This window comes from Rhinopithecus bieti, unplaced genomic scaffold, assembly GCF_001698545.2.
Source record: "Rhinopithecus bieti isolate Rb0 unplaced genomic scaffold, ASM169854v2 scaffold_13029, whole genome shotgun sequence".
Classification (NCBI taxonomy): domain Eukaryota; kingdom Metazoa; phylum Chordata; class Mammalia; order Primates; family Cercopithecidae; genus Rhinopithecus; species Rhinopithecus bieti.
In genome coordinates, this window is record NW_016807982.1 from 3449281 (window position 1) to 3469588 (window position 20308).

The 20308-nt window shown below is 42.6% G+C and overlaps 1 protein-coding gene across 1 annotated transcript in view; it reads right to left on the bottom strand.

Annotated features, from left to right (window-relative positions):
- The window catches only part of CLSPN (claspin), a 38473-nt gene extending 19892 nt beyond the window's left edge, over positions 1-18581 (bottom strand). Inside the window, exons 1-9 of the mRNA XM_017884425.1 lie at positions 18434-18581; positions 14047-14155; positions 13098-13546; positions 11999-12160; positions 11237-11314; positions 10827-10899; positions 9929-10037; positions 9158-9735; positions 1005-1196 (exon numbers count right to left, since the gene is read on the bottom strand). Coding sequence (XP_017739914.1) covers positions 1005-1196; positions 9158-9735; positions 9929-10037; positions 10827-10899; positions 11237-11314; positions 11999-12160; positions 13098-13546; positions 14047-14155; positions 18434-18457 — 1774 coding nt within the window. The 5' untranslated portion in view covers positions 18458-18581. The remainder of the gene's footprint in view (positions 1-1004; positions 1197-9157; positions 9736-9928; positions 10038-10826; positions 10900-11236; positions 11315-11998; positions 12161-13097; positions 13547-14046; positions 14156-18433) is intronic.
- Positions 18582-20308: the final 1727 nt, after the last annotated feature.

Consider the following 20308-nt stretch of genomic DNA (forward strand, 5'->3'; position numbering starts at 1 on the left):
TTTTTGAGACGGAGTCTCAGAGCGAGAGCTCTGTCACCCGGGCTGGAGTGCAGTGGCCGGATCTCAGCTCACTGCAAGCTCCGCCTCCCGGGTTTACGCCATTCTCCTGCCTCAGCCTCCCGAGTAGCTGGGACTACAGGCGCCCACCACCTCACCCGGCTAGTTTTTTGTATTTTTTAGTAGAGACGGGGTTTCACCATGTTAGCCAGGATGGTCTCGATCTTCTGACCTCGTGATCCGCCCGTCTCGGCCTCCCAAAGCGCTGGGATTACAGGCTTGAGCCACCGCGCCCGGCCGAGAGCTGTCCTTAATACATTTCTAAAACACAAAGCAGAATGCATGTTATGATCACATTATTAGGTGGGTTGTTTTGTTTTGAGACAGGGTCTCACCCTCTTGCCTAGGCTGGAGTACAGTGCCACAGTCATGACTCATTGCAACCTCAACCTCCTGGCTCAAATGATCCTCCTGTCTCAGCCTCCCAAGTATCTGGGGCCACGGTGCATGCCACCATGCCTGGATAATTTTTTTTTTTAGTAGCGATTAGGGCTCACTATGTTGCCCAGGCTGGTCTCCAACTCCTGAGCTCAAGAGATCCTCCTGCCTTGGCCTTCCAAAGTGCTAGGATTACAGGCCTGTGCCACTGCACCTGGCCCTGTTTTTGTTTAAATACATATACATATGTGCAAAGAAGAGAGTTTAAAAGGATACACAATTTGGTTATAGAACCTGTCTCAGAAGATTACATTTTCATTTATTCTATATATTTTCTATAATGGGTATTTGTTTTTTATAAGACAAATGATAATTTTTAAAAAATAAAGCCAGCTTGTCCACCCCACACCTCTAGGTGTGCTACACATGAATCATGCCAGAGATACTGCTGTCCAAAGTCTCCAAAGAAAAAGATTCTATAACTTTTCATTATAAGGTTTTCAACAGCCTTGAAGATCTGTTAGAATACAAAGTAAAAAGCAAAAAACAAAACCTGTGGGCTCCAATACCTGGTTTTGTGTGGCTTGCTCCATCCAACTTCTTAGGTGCTAAAGTCACAGGTACCACATCTGCTTTTAGCTCTTCCTTTCCATCAGTGCCCACGTCTTTCACTATGACGTTCACGTTCACTGTGTGACCAGCCCTGGGTTTGGCTGCTGGATTAGCATGCTTCCAGAAACGCTGCTTCAAGGCTTCCAGTTCTAAACCCAAACGCCAACCAGTGTGTCAGTTTGCCATGTTCAAAACTCCTTCCTTTAAGACTTACAAGCTAAGTTTTTTTAGCTCAACAATGATGAGGAAAACCACACACAGAGAAACCAAAAACCCCTTGCTATTAACTCCTGAGTCAAATTCACACAACTTAACCCAAACTAATGGACTGCCACAACTATTCTTCCTCAACGTTTCAAAAATCAGACTTTAAAAAATCAGACAGAAATGTATACCTGAAATTTCTAAATATGTGCAATTCTTTTGAACATTCTTTAAAAATTCTCTAAAAGTATTAAACTGGTAGGAAAAAAGATTATAATCTCATCTATTCAAGGGCTAAATTTTTCATGGGTTTCCGTCTGTTTAAAATTCCCTATCTGTTATTGCTGTTTTTTGTTTCTGTTTTGAGACGGAGTCTCACTCTGTTGCCCAGGCTGGAGTGCAATGATGCGATCTCAGCTCACTGCAACCTCCATCTCCTGAGTTCAAGTGATTCTCCTACTTCAGTCTCTTGAGTAGCTGAGATTACAGGTGAGCACCACTATGCCCAGCTAATTTTTTTTTTTTTTTTTTTTTTTGGAGATGGAGTCTCACTGTCTCCCAGGCTGGGGTGCAGTGGTGTGATCTCAACTTTGGGAGATTGCCAGGCTCCACTTAGGTTCACTCTGTATGCGTTGTGGCCTGGAAACTCTCCAGATGGTAAGCTGGGGCAATGATAGGACTCACCTCATTTGTTTCTCTTCTCTCAGAGCTTACTGTTCTATTCTGCCTGTTAAATGCCTGAAAAACTTACTTCATATATTTTGTCTGACCTTTTAGTTGTTTAAGGAGGAAGGTAAATCCAGTCTCTGTTACTTCATAATAGCCGAAAAGTTTCGTTTTTGTTGTCTGAGCTCAGCCTCTATAACAAGGGTCAGCAAGCTGTAGCTCACAGGCCAAATTCTAGTTGGTAGCCTATTTTGTATTATCCACAAGCTAAAATGGCTCTTTCTTTTTTTTTCAAATTTTTTTTTTTTTTTTTTTGAGACAGAGTCTGGCTCTGTCGCCCAGGCTGGAGTGCAGTGGCCGGATCTCAGTTCACTGCAAGCTCCGCCTTCCGGGTTTACGCCATTCTCCTGCCTCAGCCTCCGCAGTAGCTGGGACTACAGGCGCCCACCACTTCGCCCGGCTAGTTTTTTGTATTTTTTTTTAGTAGAGACGGGGTTTCACCGTGTTAGCCAGGATGGTCTCAATCTCCTGACCTCGTGATCCGCCCGTCTCGGCCTCCCAAAGTGCTGGGATTACAGGCTTGAGCCACCGCGCCCGGCCTCTTTTTAATTTTTTTGAGACAGGGCCTTGCTATGTTACTCAAGCCGGGGTGCAGTGGCACCATCACAGCTCACTGCAGCCTTGACCCCTGGGCTCAACAGATCCTCCTGCCTCAGCCTCTGGAGAAGCTGTGACTACAGGCCTGTGCCAGCAGACTGGCTAATTTGACTTTTTTTTTTTTTTTTTTTGAGATGGAGTCTAGCTCTGTTGCCTAGGCTGGAGTGCAGTGGTGCAATCTCAGCTCACTGCAAGCTCCACCTCCCGGGCTCACATCATTCTCCTGCCTCAACCTCCCAAGTAGCTGGGACTACAGGCGCCTGCCACCACGCCCGGCTAATTTTTTGTATTTTTAGTAGAGACAGGGTTTCACTGTGTTAGCCAGGCTGGTCTCAAACTCCTGACCTCAAATGATCAGCCCACCTTGGCCTCCCAAAGTGCTGGGATCAAATTCCCTATTTTGAACGTTTCATTATTGGCAATCTTACTAAATATAGGCAAGGTCAATTTTTTTAAATAAGGGAAAATAAAATGACAATCCAGTCAGTGATACAATTAAGCAGCACGACAGTAATAAGTTTTTTGGTGAAAACTGTTACACTAGTACAGTTGGTACAATGAGAAAGGAAATATTGTAGCCCCAGTATCACATGCTCAACTTGTATACAAAGGGGCATATATATATACTGGGAACAGTAAGTTCAGCAATCCAATAGTGATATAAATTTACCCCTCTTCACCACTGCAATATCTTAGAATTTCCTTCTCCTTTCTCCCTCAGCCAGCTGTTAACTCTGCTTAACACTTCATATCATAATGGAATCTGTGGTGATAGCTGGCAGTTATAAGGAGAAAGTTCCTTTGGAGTTGATGCACACTGGATATTTTCAGGTGGCCTTCTCGTCCATGATAAAATGGTTTATTTTTAAATGGAGTCTTGTTCTGTGGCCCAGGCTGGAGTGCAGTGTTGCAACCTTGGCTCTCACTGTAGCCTCAATCTCTCCAAGCTTAGAGGTGATCCTCTCACCTCAACCTCCTGAGAGTAGCCAGGACTATAGGCATGTACCACCAACCCCAGCTAACTTTTTTTTTTTTTTTTTGAGATGGAGTCTCACTCTGTTGCCCAGGCCAAAGTGCAGTGGCATGATCTCAGCTCACTGTAACCTCCATCTCCTGGGTTCAACTAATTCTCCTGCCTCAGCCTCCCTAGAAGCTGGGATTACAGGCGTGCACCACAACACCCAGCTAATTTTTTATTTATTTATTTATTTATTTATTTATTTATTTATTATTATTATTTTTGAGACGGAGTCTCGCTCTGTCGCCCAGGCTGGAAGTGCTGGGATTACAGGCTTGAGCCACCGCGCCTGGCCTAATTTTTTATTTTTACTTTTAGTACAGATGGGGTTTCACCATGTTGGCCAGGCTGGTCTTGAACTCCTGACCTCAGATGATCCGCCCACCTCAGCCTCCCAAAGTGCTGGGATTATAGGAGTGAGCCACTGCACCTGGCCAATTTTTGTATTTTTTGTAGAGACGGGTTTTGCCATGTTGTCCAGGCTGGTCTTGAACTCCTGGACTGAAGTGATCCACCCTCCTCAGCCTCCCAAAGTGCTAGGGTTACAGGTGTGAGCCACTGTGCCCGGCCTCTTTTCATTTTTCTTTTTAGAGACAGGGTCTTGCTCTGTTGCTCAGGCTGGAGTGCAGTGGTGTGCGATCACAGCTCACTGCAACCTTGACCTCCCGGGTTTAAGCATTCCTTCTACTTCACCCTCCCAAGTAGCTAGGACTACTTGGGAGTCCTAGCTTGTAAAGACAGGAACTCGCTATGTTGCCCAAGCTGGTCTCAAACACCTGGCCTCAAAGCGATCTTCCCACCTTAGTCTCCCAAAGTGCTGGAACTATAGGCATGAAACTTTGGTTAATTTTCTAAACTGCACTCAAATCATACTTCAGTATTTTTGTGACTAGCATCTAGATATGTATTCTTTTTCCTCTAGATGGTCTTACTAGAAAAGAGAAAATGAAGGAAATCTTTTATTCTGAGCCCCCAACATTATTAGCAGCAAAAACCCAACTCTAAAGGATGCTATGTTTACATTGCAAACAAAAGAGTAGAGAGACCAGCTATAAGTCTGCCTCCTATTTTGCAGTGGTTCAGTAAAGCTGAAAGCAACAGGTAGTGGCAGAGAAAAGGGAACAGAAATAGGCACGTTATTACGGATGCCACTAGAGTAAAAGAAATGGTTGGGTAGGAAGATTACCTGGGACTTAAAACAGCAGTCAGCATAAGAACTGTTCTCATTCACATTACTCTTGTCCAGAAAGCAGAATTAGAGGCAGGGATTATTCCATATGCTATTGCAAGCAACATCACAAAATTTAAATTTACATGCATTTTTTCATGGAAATCTTATCCTATATGAGGTAAGGAAACTGAGCTGTTCCCACTATTTTTACTCTTAACCCCTTCCAATGCATCCACCACACCAGGTACCAGATTTAACTTCCTAAAATGAGTATCTGATTGAACATTTCCTTTGCTGAAAACGTTTCAATGGTCCTCTACTTACAAAGAGCTAAAGTCCAAGCTCCTAGCATGGCATAAAAACCCTGAATGATCTGGGCAATGATCACCAATGTCCTTGCTATCTTCACTTCAGCCAGGTAGAACACCCTGTGCTTTCTATTGTCTCTGACATCTGCAGGTCCAACCCCTCCACCAAAAAGTCCTCCCTCACCTGCCTGCCTTGGTATCTCTACTGAGCTCCTTTCAGAAACTTCCTTGACTTCTAGGCTCCAAATAAGGTACCCTTCCTCTAGGTTCCCAATGCACCCTCAATTACATACCTTGATCGTAAGCACTTACCATCCACTATTGTAATGGTCTGTTTGCCTGCCTATCACTCCTATTATACTTTAATTTCTTTGAGAGCGGGGAGTGTTTTACATGTATACACAGCAGCAAACACAGTGCTAAATACAATTTATTGCATGAATGAATGAATGTTGATTCTAACTTCACGTATATTATGGCTGGTCTGGAAACCCAAATTTCATGTCAATTATTTCTAAAGGAAAACATGTTCCAAGTTAAAAAGTAAGTGCTCACCATACGCCAGCCACTATGTAGGTCTCTTTATAAGCCAAGTATAATGCTGGAAAAATAACCTAACCTCTCTGAGCCTCAGTCTCTTCATTTTGCAAAATAATACCTGGCGCTATGAAAATTAAGAAAGACAACTAACAAAGAATGTACCAGTGTCTAATATAGTTGGTACTCAAAAAACGTTTCTCCCTTTCCTATCAGTCTAGGACTGTTAGGTAACTTTTAGTCCCACAGAACAGAAACTTTCCCTCAGTGTTCCGGACAACAGCTTATTCTCATGCTTCTTTGCTAATGGAGCTATGCTAGTTCTGTTACACAACTCTGCCACCTCAACCTCCAGCCCTGGTCAAACTGACTTTCACATCTTCCCAATACGCAACACCATGCAGAGCTCTTTCTATCCTTCTCCTCATCTCCAAAGTCAACCTATTCAGTTATCAGACTCACTGAGCATATTTTACACACCAGATACAGTGGCTGACATAGCACCTACCAACAATAAGCTGTTTAATGAAAGAGAATCTATTTGTGTGTGTGTGTGTGTGTTTTTAATGAGACAAGGTGCTCTTTCTATCCTCTCCATCTCCAAAGTCAACTCATTCAATTAACAGACTTACTGAGCATATTTTACACACCAGATATAGTGGCTGACATAGCACCTGCCGACAATAAGCTGTTTAATGAAACATAATTTTGTGTGTGTGTGTGTGTGTGTGTGTGTGTTTTTTATGAGACAGGGTCTCGTTCTGTCTCCCAGACTAGAGTGCAGTAGTGCAATTTCAGCTCACAACTCACTGTAGCTTTGACCCCCCGGGCTCACGCAATCCTCCCACCTCCACCTCCTCAAGTGCTAGAATTACAGGCATAAGCCACTGACTGTGCCCGGTTTAATGAAAGAGTCTTGGTCGAGTGTAGTGCCTCACACCTGTAATTCCAGCACTTTGGGAGGTCAAGGCAGGCAGATCACCTAAGGTCAGGAGTTCAAGACTCACCTGGCCAACATGGTGAAACCCCGTCTCTGCTAAAAATACAAAAATTAGCTGGGTGTGGTGGCGGGCATCTGTAATCCCAGCTACTTGAGAGGATGAGGCAGGAGAATTGCTTGAACCCAGGAGGCGGAGGTTGCAGTGAGGTGGGATCACACCATTGCACTCCAGTCTGGGTGACAAGAGCAAGTGAAAGTCCGTCTCAAAAACAAAAAGTCTTGATGTGAACCATTTCACTAATAATAGTAGAAGCAGCAACAACTTTTTGAGTGCTTCTTTATACTATCCATTTGCATGCATTATTTCAACACATCTTCACCATAGCCCACAAGCCATATAATGCTTTTTTCTTTCTTTCTTTTTTCTTTTTTTGAGACCGGATTTCATATGCTGCCCAGCATGGCCTTAAACTCCTGGGCTCAAGTGACCCTCTTGTGTCTCAGCCTCCCCAGTAGCTGGAACTACAGGTGTGTACCACTCTGCCTGGCTTTCTTCTCTTTTTTTAAAAAAAGATGCTTGAAGAGGTCAAATGGCATATACAATGTTAAATAATTACTATGATAGTCCAGATTCAAATCCTGGTCTTCCTACAAAGTCTAAGCTCTTTTTTTTTTTTTTGAGACGGAGTCTCGCTCTATTGCCCAGGCTGGAGTGCAGTGGTGTGATCTTGGCTCACTGCAAACTCGGCCTCCGGGGTTCACGCCATTCTCCTGCCTCAGCCTCCTGAGTAGCTGGGACTACAGGCGCCCGCCACCACGCCCGGCTAATTTTTTGTATTTTTAGTAGAGATGGGGTTTCACCGTGTTAGCCAGGATGGTCTTGATCTCCCGACCTCACAATCCACCCGCCTCGGCCTCCCAAAGTGCTGGGATTACAGGCGTGAGCCACCGCGTCCAGCCACAAAGTCTAAGCTCTTAACCACCATGCCATACTGCCTCAAGGCAGAGTGGGGAGCATCCAACTCTATCTAAGAGTCAGGAAATTTATTCAACGTGGTAATACTTGAGTTCAGTGTTGAGAGATCATTCATTCATTTGATAAATACAAGTGCCTACAATGTGTCATCCACTGAGGAAGCACTAGGGATACAGTAGGGAACAAGGCAGTAGATCCCAACTCACAGTATAAAGGGAAGGCAGTGAACAAGTAATTATATCCACCTATTCTTCAAGCTGTCCTCTAACCATTCATTGGAAGAAATTTATCCCTCTCTGAATTCCTACAGTATTTTATTCTAAATGTTCTTTAAGAAAATAATACTTTTTCCTGGCCAGGGCGCCGGTGGTAAGCTGTAATCTCCAGCACTTTGGGAGGGCCGAGACGGTAGTTGCGGATCACGGAGGTCAGGAGATCGAGGCCATCCTGGGCGTAACATGGTGTGAAACCCTTCCCGTCTCTACTAAAAAATACAAAAAACTAGTTCGGGCGAGGTGCGGGCGCCTTTAGTCCCAGCACTCGGAGGCTGAGCAGGACGAGTGAAATGGCGTAAACCCGGGAGGCGGAGTTCGTTGCAGGTTGAGCTGAATCTGCCACTGCACTCCAGCCCCTGGCGACAGGAGTGAGACTCCATCTCAAAAAAAAAAAAAAAAAAAAAAAAAAGAAAATATACTTTTCCTTTTTTCATGTATTTATTTTCCAATTATCAATGACATATTCATTATCAAAGACATCATTTACCATTTTCTCCTTTGTACTTGTTATTTGCATACTTCTTATCTCCCCCAATAGAGTAAAAGCATCTTAAGTATACCTTAAATATCAGATTTATCTTGGTATGCCCCATAGCAACTTCCTCATAGTAGATACTTTAATATTTGTTGAATGAGTGAAAACAAAAGAAATTCAGTTTCACAGATAATTTAAGTGAACCAAAATGTTTCTCTTTAGCAGTAAAAAACTAAACGATGTTTTCATCAATGTCTTAAGATTTGACTCAGGATTATAGAAAAAACTTAATTTCAGATTGGAAAGGCAGAAATAATAAATTCCTAAATACCATAACACAATAGCAATGTACCTCTTTTTTATATTAACTATCAACATGCTTTTTTTTTTTTTTGAGACAGAGTCTCGCTCTGTCACCCAGGTTGGAGTGCAGTGGTGCAGTCTCGGCTCACTGCAACCTCTGCCTCCCGGGTTCAAGTAATTCTCCTGCCCCAGCGTCCCAAGTAGCTAGGACTACAGATGCATGCCACCATGCCGGGCTAATTTTTGTATTTTTAGTACAGACAGGTTTCACTATTTTGGCCAGGCTGGTCTCAAACTCCTGACCTCGTGATCTGCCCGCCTCGGCCTCCCAAAGTACTGGGATTACAGGCATTAGCCACTACACCTGGCCAACAGACTTCCATTGTAAACATGGCTTAGATCACTCTGATACCCTGCCAAATTTCTCTAAAAGGGACTCTGCCCATATCTGGAACAACTGCAGGATAAGATCACATGTGGTTATTGGTTTCTCCTATGTTCTCTGTCCTCGACAGTGGTCAATAATCAAAAGCTACCAGGATAATCACTCCAAGGAGACTCCCACAATTTAAAGGATTACCTCTGTTGGTTTCAGGTTCATCAAGTATCACAAAGGAATCTTCATCAGCACCTAGCCGTGGTTTAATGGAAACATCTACTCCCAGTTGCTTAAGTCTATCCAGAGTAAACCTTCTCACTCTTTCAGGTGGCACAACTGCTGATGATTTATTTTGCTGCCCAGGCTCTTCCACTTTCTCATCTGTTTCTTCTGCATTTTGGGGGTCTTCACCCTCCAGGGCATGAGGTTCAAATGCTACAAGCCCTCCAACATGACATTCCTCACTGTGATTATTCCCAAGGAAGCTGGATTCCTGTTGCACCACCGAGCTGTCCCCAGGTGAAGGTCTAATGTCACTCTGCTTCTGTTTCCCCTGAATTTCTAGCTCTTCATTTTTTACCAAATCCTTCCTGGAGGACTCATCTAATCCAGTAATGATCTGGGTTTCCTTTGAAACCACAGGGAGTGCATTAATTTCCACTTCATTTTCTGCACCCGTTGTCTGCCCAGAACCTTTACTATGGTGATAACTGTTCATTTCAGTAGTATTTGCAGTGTCTGTGATTTCTTTGTGATGGCTTGACTGATATTTAGATGACCTAGAGAAGAGAAAATGAGCTGGAGTTGAAAATTATCCTAAATGTGAAACATTCTCATCCCTTAGTATATATCAGTTAAATCAGTTTTAGGGGAGTGAGAAATCTGAACTTTTTATGCCAGGTGTTTGCTACAAAACTAAATGTTCATGAAAATAATAATAATAATTTAATATAATAATAAGAGTGTTCTTACTTCAATAGTGCCATGGCATTTCCCTGGCAAGTGGGCCGGGGTTTACGTTTGAAGAAATCGTGAATGGTTTTATTCTCAGGCATATGATATGGAAGGTTAAGTGCAGACTCTATAAAACAGAATAAAACAAGCAAATATATATACTGTATATTCTGAAATGTCGCTTCATATTCAGTTAACCAAACATAATAACCTACGCCATCACTAGAAATAGAAAACTCCCCTTTAACAAAGGCAGAGGAGCTAAGTACAGAAGAGTTTCCTGAAGACCAGTGGCTTTTAAACCTAGATGTGAAATCAAAATGATCCAGGAAGTTTTTTAGAAATACAGATTCTTGGATCCCATTTCAAACCTACTGAATCAGAATCTCTGTAGGGCCTAAAAATTTATATACAGTAGTCCCTGCTTATCCACAGGGATACATTCCAAAACCTGCAGTGGATGCCTGAAACTGCAGATAGTACTAAACCATGCAGTGTTTTTTTCATCTGATAACTGAGAGGGCTACTAACTGACTAACAGGCAGGTAACATATACAGTGTGATACACTGGACAAAGGGATTTTTTTTTTAATTCCATGGACCATGGCTGACCACGGGTAACCAAAACTGCAAATAGGAGGGACTACTACCTCTCCAAAGAATCCTAACACAATCGGTCCACAGACAACCATTAAATTTCCTCCCTACTTGCATTACAGTTCTGAAAATTTCTTCAGTTTATACAAATGTTCCAAGGGCTTTAGAACAATGGCCTTTCACCAAGATCAATTCTAAACTTGATATTATAACCTGAGTTCACATTAGAAGTGTTAAAAAAATAAAAGTCCTCAACATCCAAGTTGAGCTTACCAAGAAATATTGTGATTTTGCCTCAAAGTTTACTGGGTTGCATTACCTCGAATAAGGCGCTGAGTCTCACTATGCAGTTGTTTTAATGCTTCTTTACTTAATTTGGCTGCCTTTCTTTCCTTAAAGAAAACAAAAAGTGAGACTACATTAATTATATGAATATCCAGAAAGATAGATATTCATCCCTCAAGAGTTTGCTCTCTCCAAGAAAAGAGGAAAGGAAATAGTAAGCCAAATGCAGTATAAACTCAAGGAATTCATTTAAAGTCTTAGAGAATTCATTCAAGTCTCAGAGAATTCGTTCAATCCAATCCATATTTTGTTCCTACTATGTACAAAGCAATATGATGGGTAACAGAAAAATATGATAGACAAAATAAAATATTTATCCCTAAGCAATCCATAAACTCCTGTGTAAAGAGATCAATGTGACTAATATACAGGGCTCTACCTCACCTTCCTCGTGGTTCCTTTTGATAACTCACTTTCTTCCTCAAATGAATAGACCCCACTCTCCAAAGATGGTTCTTTTTTCTAAAAGAAATGGCATGTTGATTATTAGGACAAAAACAAAATTCAAATAAGAGGATGATTTAGTTGAAGTCTACTTTTGTCATCCAACACCACATCATGCTACATTAATAAATCAATAATCATCGAATAGAAATTATTAAACACACAGCATCCTATTATGCTTAGAAAACAAATTAGATACCTCAAATGGAGTTTGGACCCTTATTTCTTTTACCTCTGCTTACATCTTTCCCTAAAGAGGGATAATAACTCGCAGGAAGCTAAAAAAAATCTTAGGAAGAAAAATTATGCTTCCAAATACTCGGGACAACAATGTTTTGACTGATGCCTCTCTTTGATACCCTTCCTGAAACCCTATAGGGTTCATTTCTCAAAGGCTATAGGATTGCAAAATTTACATCTCTTCCCTATTATTTACCTGCATCTTACTACACCGCCAAGTATCTTAAGTCTTTTTTTTCAGCATTCCTAAAAGGGTAATAACAAAGAACTAGTTTCCAAATAAGTTAGCACGTCTATCACTTGTACTGCAAGTCTCCAAAATTAACAGCTGAAAACTTAAGTCAATTGACACGTTTTTCTTCAGTTAAAAAAAGAAAAAATTAAGGTTCCAACAGTAAATTAAAAATATAGCAAAGGTCAGAGGCGGTTGGTTAACTCTTATTGCAATCATGTTTTACTTGCCTTGTGCTTTTTTACTTTGTTTTTTACAGCTGCTCTTATTGATTCTATTGACTCTTCATCTTCCAATGGAGAGTTATTTTCATCCTCCAACCCAGTTTCAAAAAGGTCTTTATCCATAATAAGACAGCCACTGTCATTAAATGGCTGTTCTACATCATCTTCCTAGATAATACATAAACAAAAAGCATAATCCAATCATTTAAAAATCCAGTATTTCACAACATCATATGGTAATTTGGATCAGGCCAGAAAAAGCCCATGTTTCATCAACAGACAAGCATATAAAATCTACAACATTCTCACTGGTTCCTAACTCACACTTATCCTTTGAAGTCCAAGTTGTGATTTTATGCAACTGTCTAAAACTAACTTAATAAACAGTAAATTTTTTTTGAAAAGTCAAATACTTGTTAAGCAGCTAGTTTATAAATTTGAGGATAGTTTTCTAGTTAGCAAACAAGACTTCTGACTGACAGATGCATTAAAAAGCCTTCTTTCCATTAATTTTCATCAGCTCAGAGACAGCAAAGGATTACTCCATGTGCTCATAAAGAAAATAAGAAACCCATTTATTTGGAAATGTCCTCTGCATACCCAAAATAGAATAAGACCAATAAGTTTTATTTTTTTGTTTTGTTTTGTTTTGTTTTTTGAGACAGGGTCTCACTCTGTCATCCACGCTGGAATGCAGTGGTACAATTACAGCTTATTGCAACCTCGACCTCCTGGGCTCAAGTGATTCTCCCACCTCACCCTCCCAAGTAGCTGGGACTACAGCTGGGACTACGGCCACCACACCCAACTAATTTTTAACTTTTTTGTAGAGACGGGATCTCACTCTGTTGCCTAGGCTGGTCTTGAACTCCTGGGCTTAAGTGACCCTCTGGCCTCAGCCTCCCAAAGTGCTGGGATTAGAGATATGCACCACTGCACCTGGCCAAGACCCGTTAGTTTTAAATAACATACCCTATTATTCTTAACACAAAATAGTCAATTCAAAGCAATATTTGGAGAGCAGAGACAACCTCAAGTACTAACAGCAACCTTTTCTAAAATGTTAACCTACCCAAGCAATAGCAAATTATTCTTTAAAATGTACCTGGTTTTTTGTTTCCTTCTTTTTCAGCTGTCTAATTTTTTCCATTTTTCTCTCCTCTTTCTCAAGTCTTCTTTTCGATTTTACTTTTGCTTTTCCTGAAGTTCCTTCTTTATCATTTGTGTGCTTTTTGGAACTCTTTCTGTCAGTGGTAAAGTCTGTAGAGTTTCCAGACTGAAGACTCGGCTCTAAGCAAGGTTTCACTTGCGCTTCGAGATTTTCCTGATACAAAGACTTCTCCATGTAACTTTCATCACTGTCTGCCAGAGTTTTGTAAATCCTTTTGATTTTTGTATTTTTCCCAGCATAAAAATTCTCTTTATTTTCCTCCTCGGCACTGTCATAGGTAGTTTTCTCTGGAGAGGCATTTGTGTCCTCTGTTTCGGAATCACTGTCTTGTAGAACCTTCCTGTTTTTCAACTTCTTACTTACAAATATCTCTTCATCTGAATCTGGAAGAAACAATTTTCTTTTAATTATACCATCATTTGATCTTCCTCCTAGTCCCACTACTCCTCAAAAATATATTCAGTTATACACGTGATATATTACATTGTGAAATTATGTGACTACTATTAAGAACTGATTGTAGCAAAGCAAATCTAAAATACATTTTGAAAACATTTTCCCTGGGAAAATGTCTCTTACTGGGAAATGTAATTTTATGTATATTTACAATGTGTGAAGTTGTTCTAATCCTCTGGCAGGTGTTAAAATTCCTTTTATTATAGGATGGATGCAATTAACCAGGCAATGTGGTAGCTATTAGACATTCAACAATATAACATAGTTTCAAAAAGGTACAAGCACTGTTATTTTGCTTTTATAGTAAAACAAACAATAAGGATGGGGCATTAATGGAATAAATCAAGAGAATAATGAAATTAATCCAATCTACTTACAACTGAGGCTCCTGCATACTATTCCTAAAAATAAAATTACTATTACAAACCTCCTTCACTCAAGGGTCCAATTGTTTCACAGCTGCCCTGTCCACTATCTGAAGGACTATCTGCTTCCTCTTGTGAAATGACTTTTGGATCATTGATTTCCAGGTGAACCTAGAAAATGACAATATACTTTGTATTAACCAGCAAGTGACCAAAAGCTCCAAGTACATAATGACACAGAAATCATCATGGGATCATCAACCTGAACTAAGGAAAGAACCAAATACAATGGTTCCTTGAAGGGATGACATTTAGAATTACTGGACAACAAACAAACAAAAGTTTGTTTTTCACCTTTGAAGGATGCTAACAGAACCAACTCCTTTAGTAATGGTTAAAAAATGAAAAGAATCAAGCATTTATTATGCCTTTTCTGTGTGAACTGTTCCCCATATATCCCATGATTGATGAGGAGAAGTTTCTATTTAGAGAAATATCCTAATGAATTAACAAATGATAGAATTAGATTATCACAATTTTATCAACCCTCAATTAAATAAGACCTCGGCAATTATCATTAATGGCTGCTAACATCACCAAAAGAGAAACACCAGACATTATGTGCTGCCTAATAGAAGTACTCAATACTAGCTATAAAGTATTCCTGACAGAACAATCAAATTTGAATCCTATCAAGTCTCTAGATCTAACTACCAAGTTACAGGAAATAGAGTGAATAGGGAAACATGTTGAATAATACCACAGAGATGCAACCTAGATGTGGGAAACTCCACAAGTCAAACTGGGTGGTTTCTTTCTTTCTTTCTTTTTTTGAGATAGGATCTTGCTCTGTCACCCAGGCTGGAGTGCAGCGGCGCAATCTCTGCTCACTGCAACCTCTGCCTCCTGGGTTCAAGCGATTCTCCTCCTAAGTAGCTGGGATTACAGGCGCACACCACCAAGCCCAGCTAATTTTTTGTATTTTAATAGAGACAAGTTTTCTCCATGCTGGCCAGGCTGGTTGCAAATTCCTGACCTCAGGTGATCCACCCACCTTGGCCTCTCAAAGTGCTGGGATTACAGGTATGAGTGACTGCGCCTGGCCTTTGCAATATATTGCAAAGAAAAAAAAAAACAGAGGGAGAGAAACCTATAAAGTTAGTTAATACGTAAGTGAATGAATATATGTGTGTATGTATGTATATTTCCATATATTTATACATGTATGTATATTTCTATATGCTATATTTCTTTGTCTTTTTTTTTTTTTTGAGACGGAGTTTTGCTCTTGTTGTCCAAGCTGGAGTGCAATGGCATGATCTTGGCTCCCTACAACCTCCGCCTCCTGGGTTCAAGCGATTCTCCTGCCTCAGCCTCCCGAGTAGCTGGGATTACAGGTGCATGCCACCATGCCCGGCTAATTTTTTGTATTTTTAGTAGAAATGGGGTTTCACCATGTTAGCCAGGCTGGTCTCGAACTCCTGACCTCAGGTGATCCGCCTGCCTCAGCCTCCCAAAATGCTGGAATTACAGGCGTAAGCCACCACACCTGGCCCTGTATATTTCTATATACATAAATGTATGCTTTATATATGTATGTATATCTTAAAATACATATATATGTGTATACACACACATATAAGTATGTTTTATATATGTATGTATATCTTAAAATACATACATATATGTATATATACACATATATAATATAAACAATTGCAATATGCCAACTTCTGATGATTCAAAAAAATGTAAATAATTATGCTAAAGTGACATATAAAAATAAATGAAATATCTATGAGTCAAAGAAATCTGAACACTGACTAGATCCTTCTTAGGTGTGGTAATAATATTGTAGTTATCTTTTTTTGGAAAGCCCTTGTCTGTTAGATAGGCACACTAAAATATTTGTGGTTCAAATAATATGATATCTGGGATTTTCCTCCAAATAATCCTGTGAGAGGAAAAATGGGTAGCGGTATAAATGAAACAAGATTGATCATGATTTGATAATACAGGTTGAACATCTTTAATCTGAACCTGAAATGCTCCCAAATCCAAAATATTTTAGCACTGACATGATGCTAATTGAAATTTCACTAGATGAAAATTCCACACCTGACCTCATATGATGAGCTGCAATAAAACCTTTGCTTCATGCACGGAATTATTTTAAAATGCTGTATAAAATTACCTTCAGACTATGTGTGTAAGGTATATATGAAATATAACTGAATTTCATGTTTAGACTTGGGTCCCTCCCCCAAGACATCTCATTAAGTGTATGCAAATATTCCAAAACCCAAAATGAATCTGAAATTCAAAACCCTTCTCGTCCCAAGCATTTCAGACGAGACATATTCAAACTGTAGTTGAAGTAAGGTGATGGGTTCATTATACCATCCTTTCTACGGTTGTATAGGTTTGAAAATTTCTAAATAAGACAGTTTAAAAAGTCGCAAATAAAAACCTAAGGAGGAGGGGTGTGTTAGGTGACTTGATCAGTTAGTGACCAAGCTAATCCTAGATGCCAAGTCTACCTCCTTGGAGTTCTCAGGGCTCTGAATACACTTATTAATAAAGGGAGAAATATGAACATCAGTAATGTAACAGGGTGCAAGGTCTCACCCGAGTGGTTTCTCAAAAAATCATTAAATTGGCCAGGCATGGTGGCTCATGCCTGTAATCCCAGCACTTTGGGAGGCCGAGGCAGGTGGATCACGAGGTCAGGAGTTTGAGACCAGCCTGGCCAATATGGTGAAACCCCGTCTCTACTAAAAATACAAAAATTAGCTGGGCATGGTGGTGTGTGCCTGTAGTCCCGGCTGCTCAGGAGGCCGAGGCAGGAGAATCACTTGAACCCGGGAGACAGAGGTTGCAGTGAGCCGAGATTGCGCCACCGCACTCCAGCCTGGGCAACAGAGCGAGACTCCATCTCGGAAAAAAAAAAAAATATATATATATATATATATAGTAGTATATATGTAGGTATATTAGATTAAATTGATTGGGATGCTTGGCACAATTTTTTTTTGATACAGCATCTCACTCTGTCACCCAGGCTAGAGTGCAGTGGCAGGATCATGGCTCACTGCAGGCTTGACCTCCAGGCCCAAAGGATCCTCTCACCTCAGCCTACTGAGTGGCTGGGACTACGGGCGACGCCCGGCTAATTTTTGTATTTTTTTTTGTAGAGGCGGGGTTTTGCCATGTTAGAAAACAGGCTGGCTGGTTTCAAAATCTTGAGCTCAAGCAATCTGCTGGCCTTGGCCTCCCAAAGTGCTGGGATTGCTGAGAATTAATATGTATGCACTGACGATCCTCTCAACAATCCAAAGCAGTGAAATTATTACTTCTGTTTGTGAATGCGGAAATCGAATTTAGGTAACCAGACAGCTCAAGGAATAGGGCTGTTTTGAATGATGATTCTCTTCTAGGCAATTTGCAGCAACGTCAAAGGGCAGGGCCAGGAACAGGGTGGGGTGAGGTCTCAAAAAATTCAGTAATCAAAATAAATAACATATTAATGCAATATTTTTTAAAAAATTAAATCAATAATCTATGGCTCATGAGGTAAATAATACACCCGCTTTTGTAAATAAAGTTTATTGGAACCAGGGACGGGATTAGGGTGAGGTGAGTGAGGCAAGGTCGTGCAAATGACTGGTCAGATCTTGTCTCTGTTTAAACGTCTGATATTTTGTTCAATATCAAATCATAAAAATTTTTTGCATTAATTTCGGTTTAAAAAAAAATTGCATTAAAATATGAGTTTGATTAATGAGTGTTTTGGTGCCCCTTTAAATTTTGCTCCTAAGGCGAGAGTGCCTTGCCCGAATCCGGCCCCAGAAAGGACACAGGTCTGGAAACATCTGTTTTCTATGCCCAATTTCGCCAGGGAGCTGCGAGCCACCAGCCAGGCGCCCCAACGGTGACGTCCCACTCGGGGCCCCGTAGGAAAACGCAAAGGGCCTCCGCGCGATGACCTCCAGGGCCCCTCCCAGGCCCAACGTGGAACTCCCTAACACCCTCGTCCTCTATTTGCGGAGAATCCCGCCCCGCACCCCTGCGGCCCGGTTCGGCCAGAGCCTCCTGGCTTTCAGGGCACCCTGAGGGGAGGAGCTTCCGCGACAGGAAACGCGCCAAAGGGGAGGGCTGGCGGCAGGAACCGGCTGAGGAGGGGCTGGGCTGCCGGCAGCGCGCGCCGCAGAGACCTGGAGCTCCCCGGCCACGGAGCCCGAAGCGCGGGAAGCCCGGCGGCGGGACGGGACGCCCGGTCGGAACCCATCCCGACCGAGTCTCGAGGCTGCGGGAGCCGACGCGGTGAACGCCGGGAGCCGCAGTCCTCCCGCCCGGGCTCCCCGGGTCAGCGGGGTCTACCCCGGCCCCACCTAACCCCTCGGTGCCGGGCCTTCGCAGCCCCGGTGGGGGGCGTGTGCATAAACTCACCTCAGAACCCACCTCGCCCGTCATGACGCCTGCCTCCCCGGCGCTCCGTTAGGGACCGAGCTGTCTCTGGTTCCCTCAGCCGGAGAGCAGCGGCTCCCGCCGTCTCCAGCCCGGCAGCGCAGTTCGAGCTTTCCCGCCCAGCCAGAGTAGAGGTCCCACCCCGATGGTTTGCACCAATCCAGAGGGGACTTTCCAGCGAGTCCCCGCCCCGTTCCGACCCACCAATCACGCAGCGCCTCCGGCCGCCCAACCTCATATAACCCGGGCTGGGTCGCAGCTGCTGGAAGCGGAGCCTCCGGGAGCTGGAAGTACACTGGGGCGAGCAGTAGGTAACAGGCGAGCAGTGGTGTTTGACCATTGACACTTGCCAAAGCAGGAAGTGCGATCGGAGGGGTGAGTCCTCTGGGGGAAGTGAGCTGGGAAACGGTTCCTGGGCACCTGGGAGTGTCCTGTACCTGAACCTTTTTAAAGGGATTCCAAGGTCCCCGTGGGGATTTTCTCCACTGACTTCATTTCTGGAGCAGCTAGATCCTGTCTGCCTTTTGTACACGACACTTACCACTGAATATATATATATATATACACACACACACACACATATATATACACTCTCACACATATACACACACATATATGTACACACATACATATGCACACACATATATACACACACGCACACATATATATGTATACACACACACTTTTTTTTTTTTTGAGACGGAGCCTCCCTCTGTTAGCCAGGATGGAATGCAATGGCGCGATCTCAGCTCACTGCAACCTCCCCCTCCCGGGTTCAAGCGATTCTCGTGCCTCAGCCTCCCAAGTAGCTAGGATTACAGGCACCCACCACCAATGCCTGACTAATTTTTGTAGTTTTAGTAGAGACAGGGTTTCACCATGTTGGCCAGGCTGGTCTCGAACTCCTGACCTCAAATGATCCGCCCGCCTCGGCCTCCCAAAGTGCTGGGATTCCAGGCGTGAGTCACCGCGCCTGGCCCACTTTTATTTTTTAAAGACCTTTAGTCTTTAAAAACTAAAGTGCAATGACCTGATATTGGCTCACTGCAACCTCCACCTCCTGGGTTCAAGCGATTCTCCTGCCTCAGCCTCCTGAGTAGCTGGAATTACAGGCGTGTGCCACCATACCCAGCTATTTTGTATCTTTGGTAGAGATGAGGTTTCACCGTGTTGGCCAGGCTGATCTCGAACTCCAGACCTCGTGATTCGCCCGTCTCAGCCTCCCAAAGTACTAGGATTACAGGCGTGAGCCACCGCACCTGGCCTATCCCAAACAATTCTAATCCCACTTTTGCCACTGTGCTGGCCATTATATTTTGCCCCTCCAGGTCAATTCTCTGTCCTTCCTTTACCCTGTTTTGTGTCAAGGCAAGGCTGACCTCTCTAGACTGTATTATCCCAGCTCCCTTGCCCTCTGGCTTCTGGTTGGGTCAGGCCCCTGTAAAGGCACTTTATAAAGTGACTGTAAGGAGATGAGAGACCACCAGGAAAGAAAGGTCAGAATATTTATTGCTCACTGCACCCTCCATGGTCATATCCACTGCCAGCCCAGCTTGCCCAGGACTTTCCTAGTTTTAGCACTGAAAGTCCTGCATCCTGAGAACCTCCTCAGTCACAGGCATACCAAATGGTTGGTTCGTCACCCAATCCACTGGCCTCCTCTTCCAAGTTTCCAGCTTTGGCTGGGTTCAGAAAAAAGCTTCCTTTCCACATCTTCATTTCTTTACCTCCCCACCATCTCTCAACCCACTTCTGCCCCTGCCACCAAAAACAGCCCATCATCCATCCTCTTCTCTTTTTGTGTCTTGGTTTATCCACCTTTTCATCCACTTTGCTATTAATTTCTAAATCAATGAC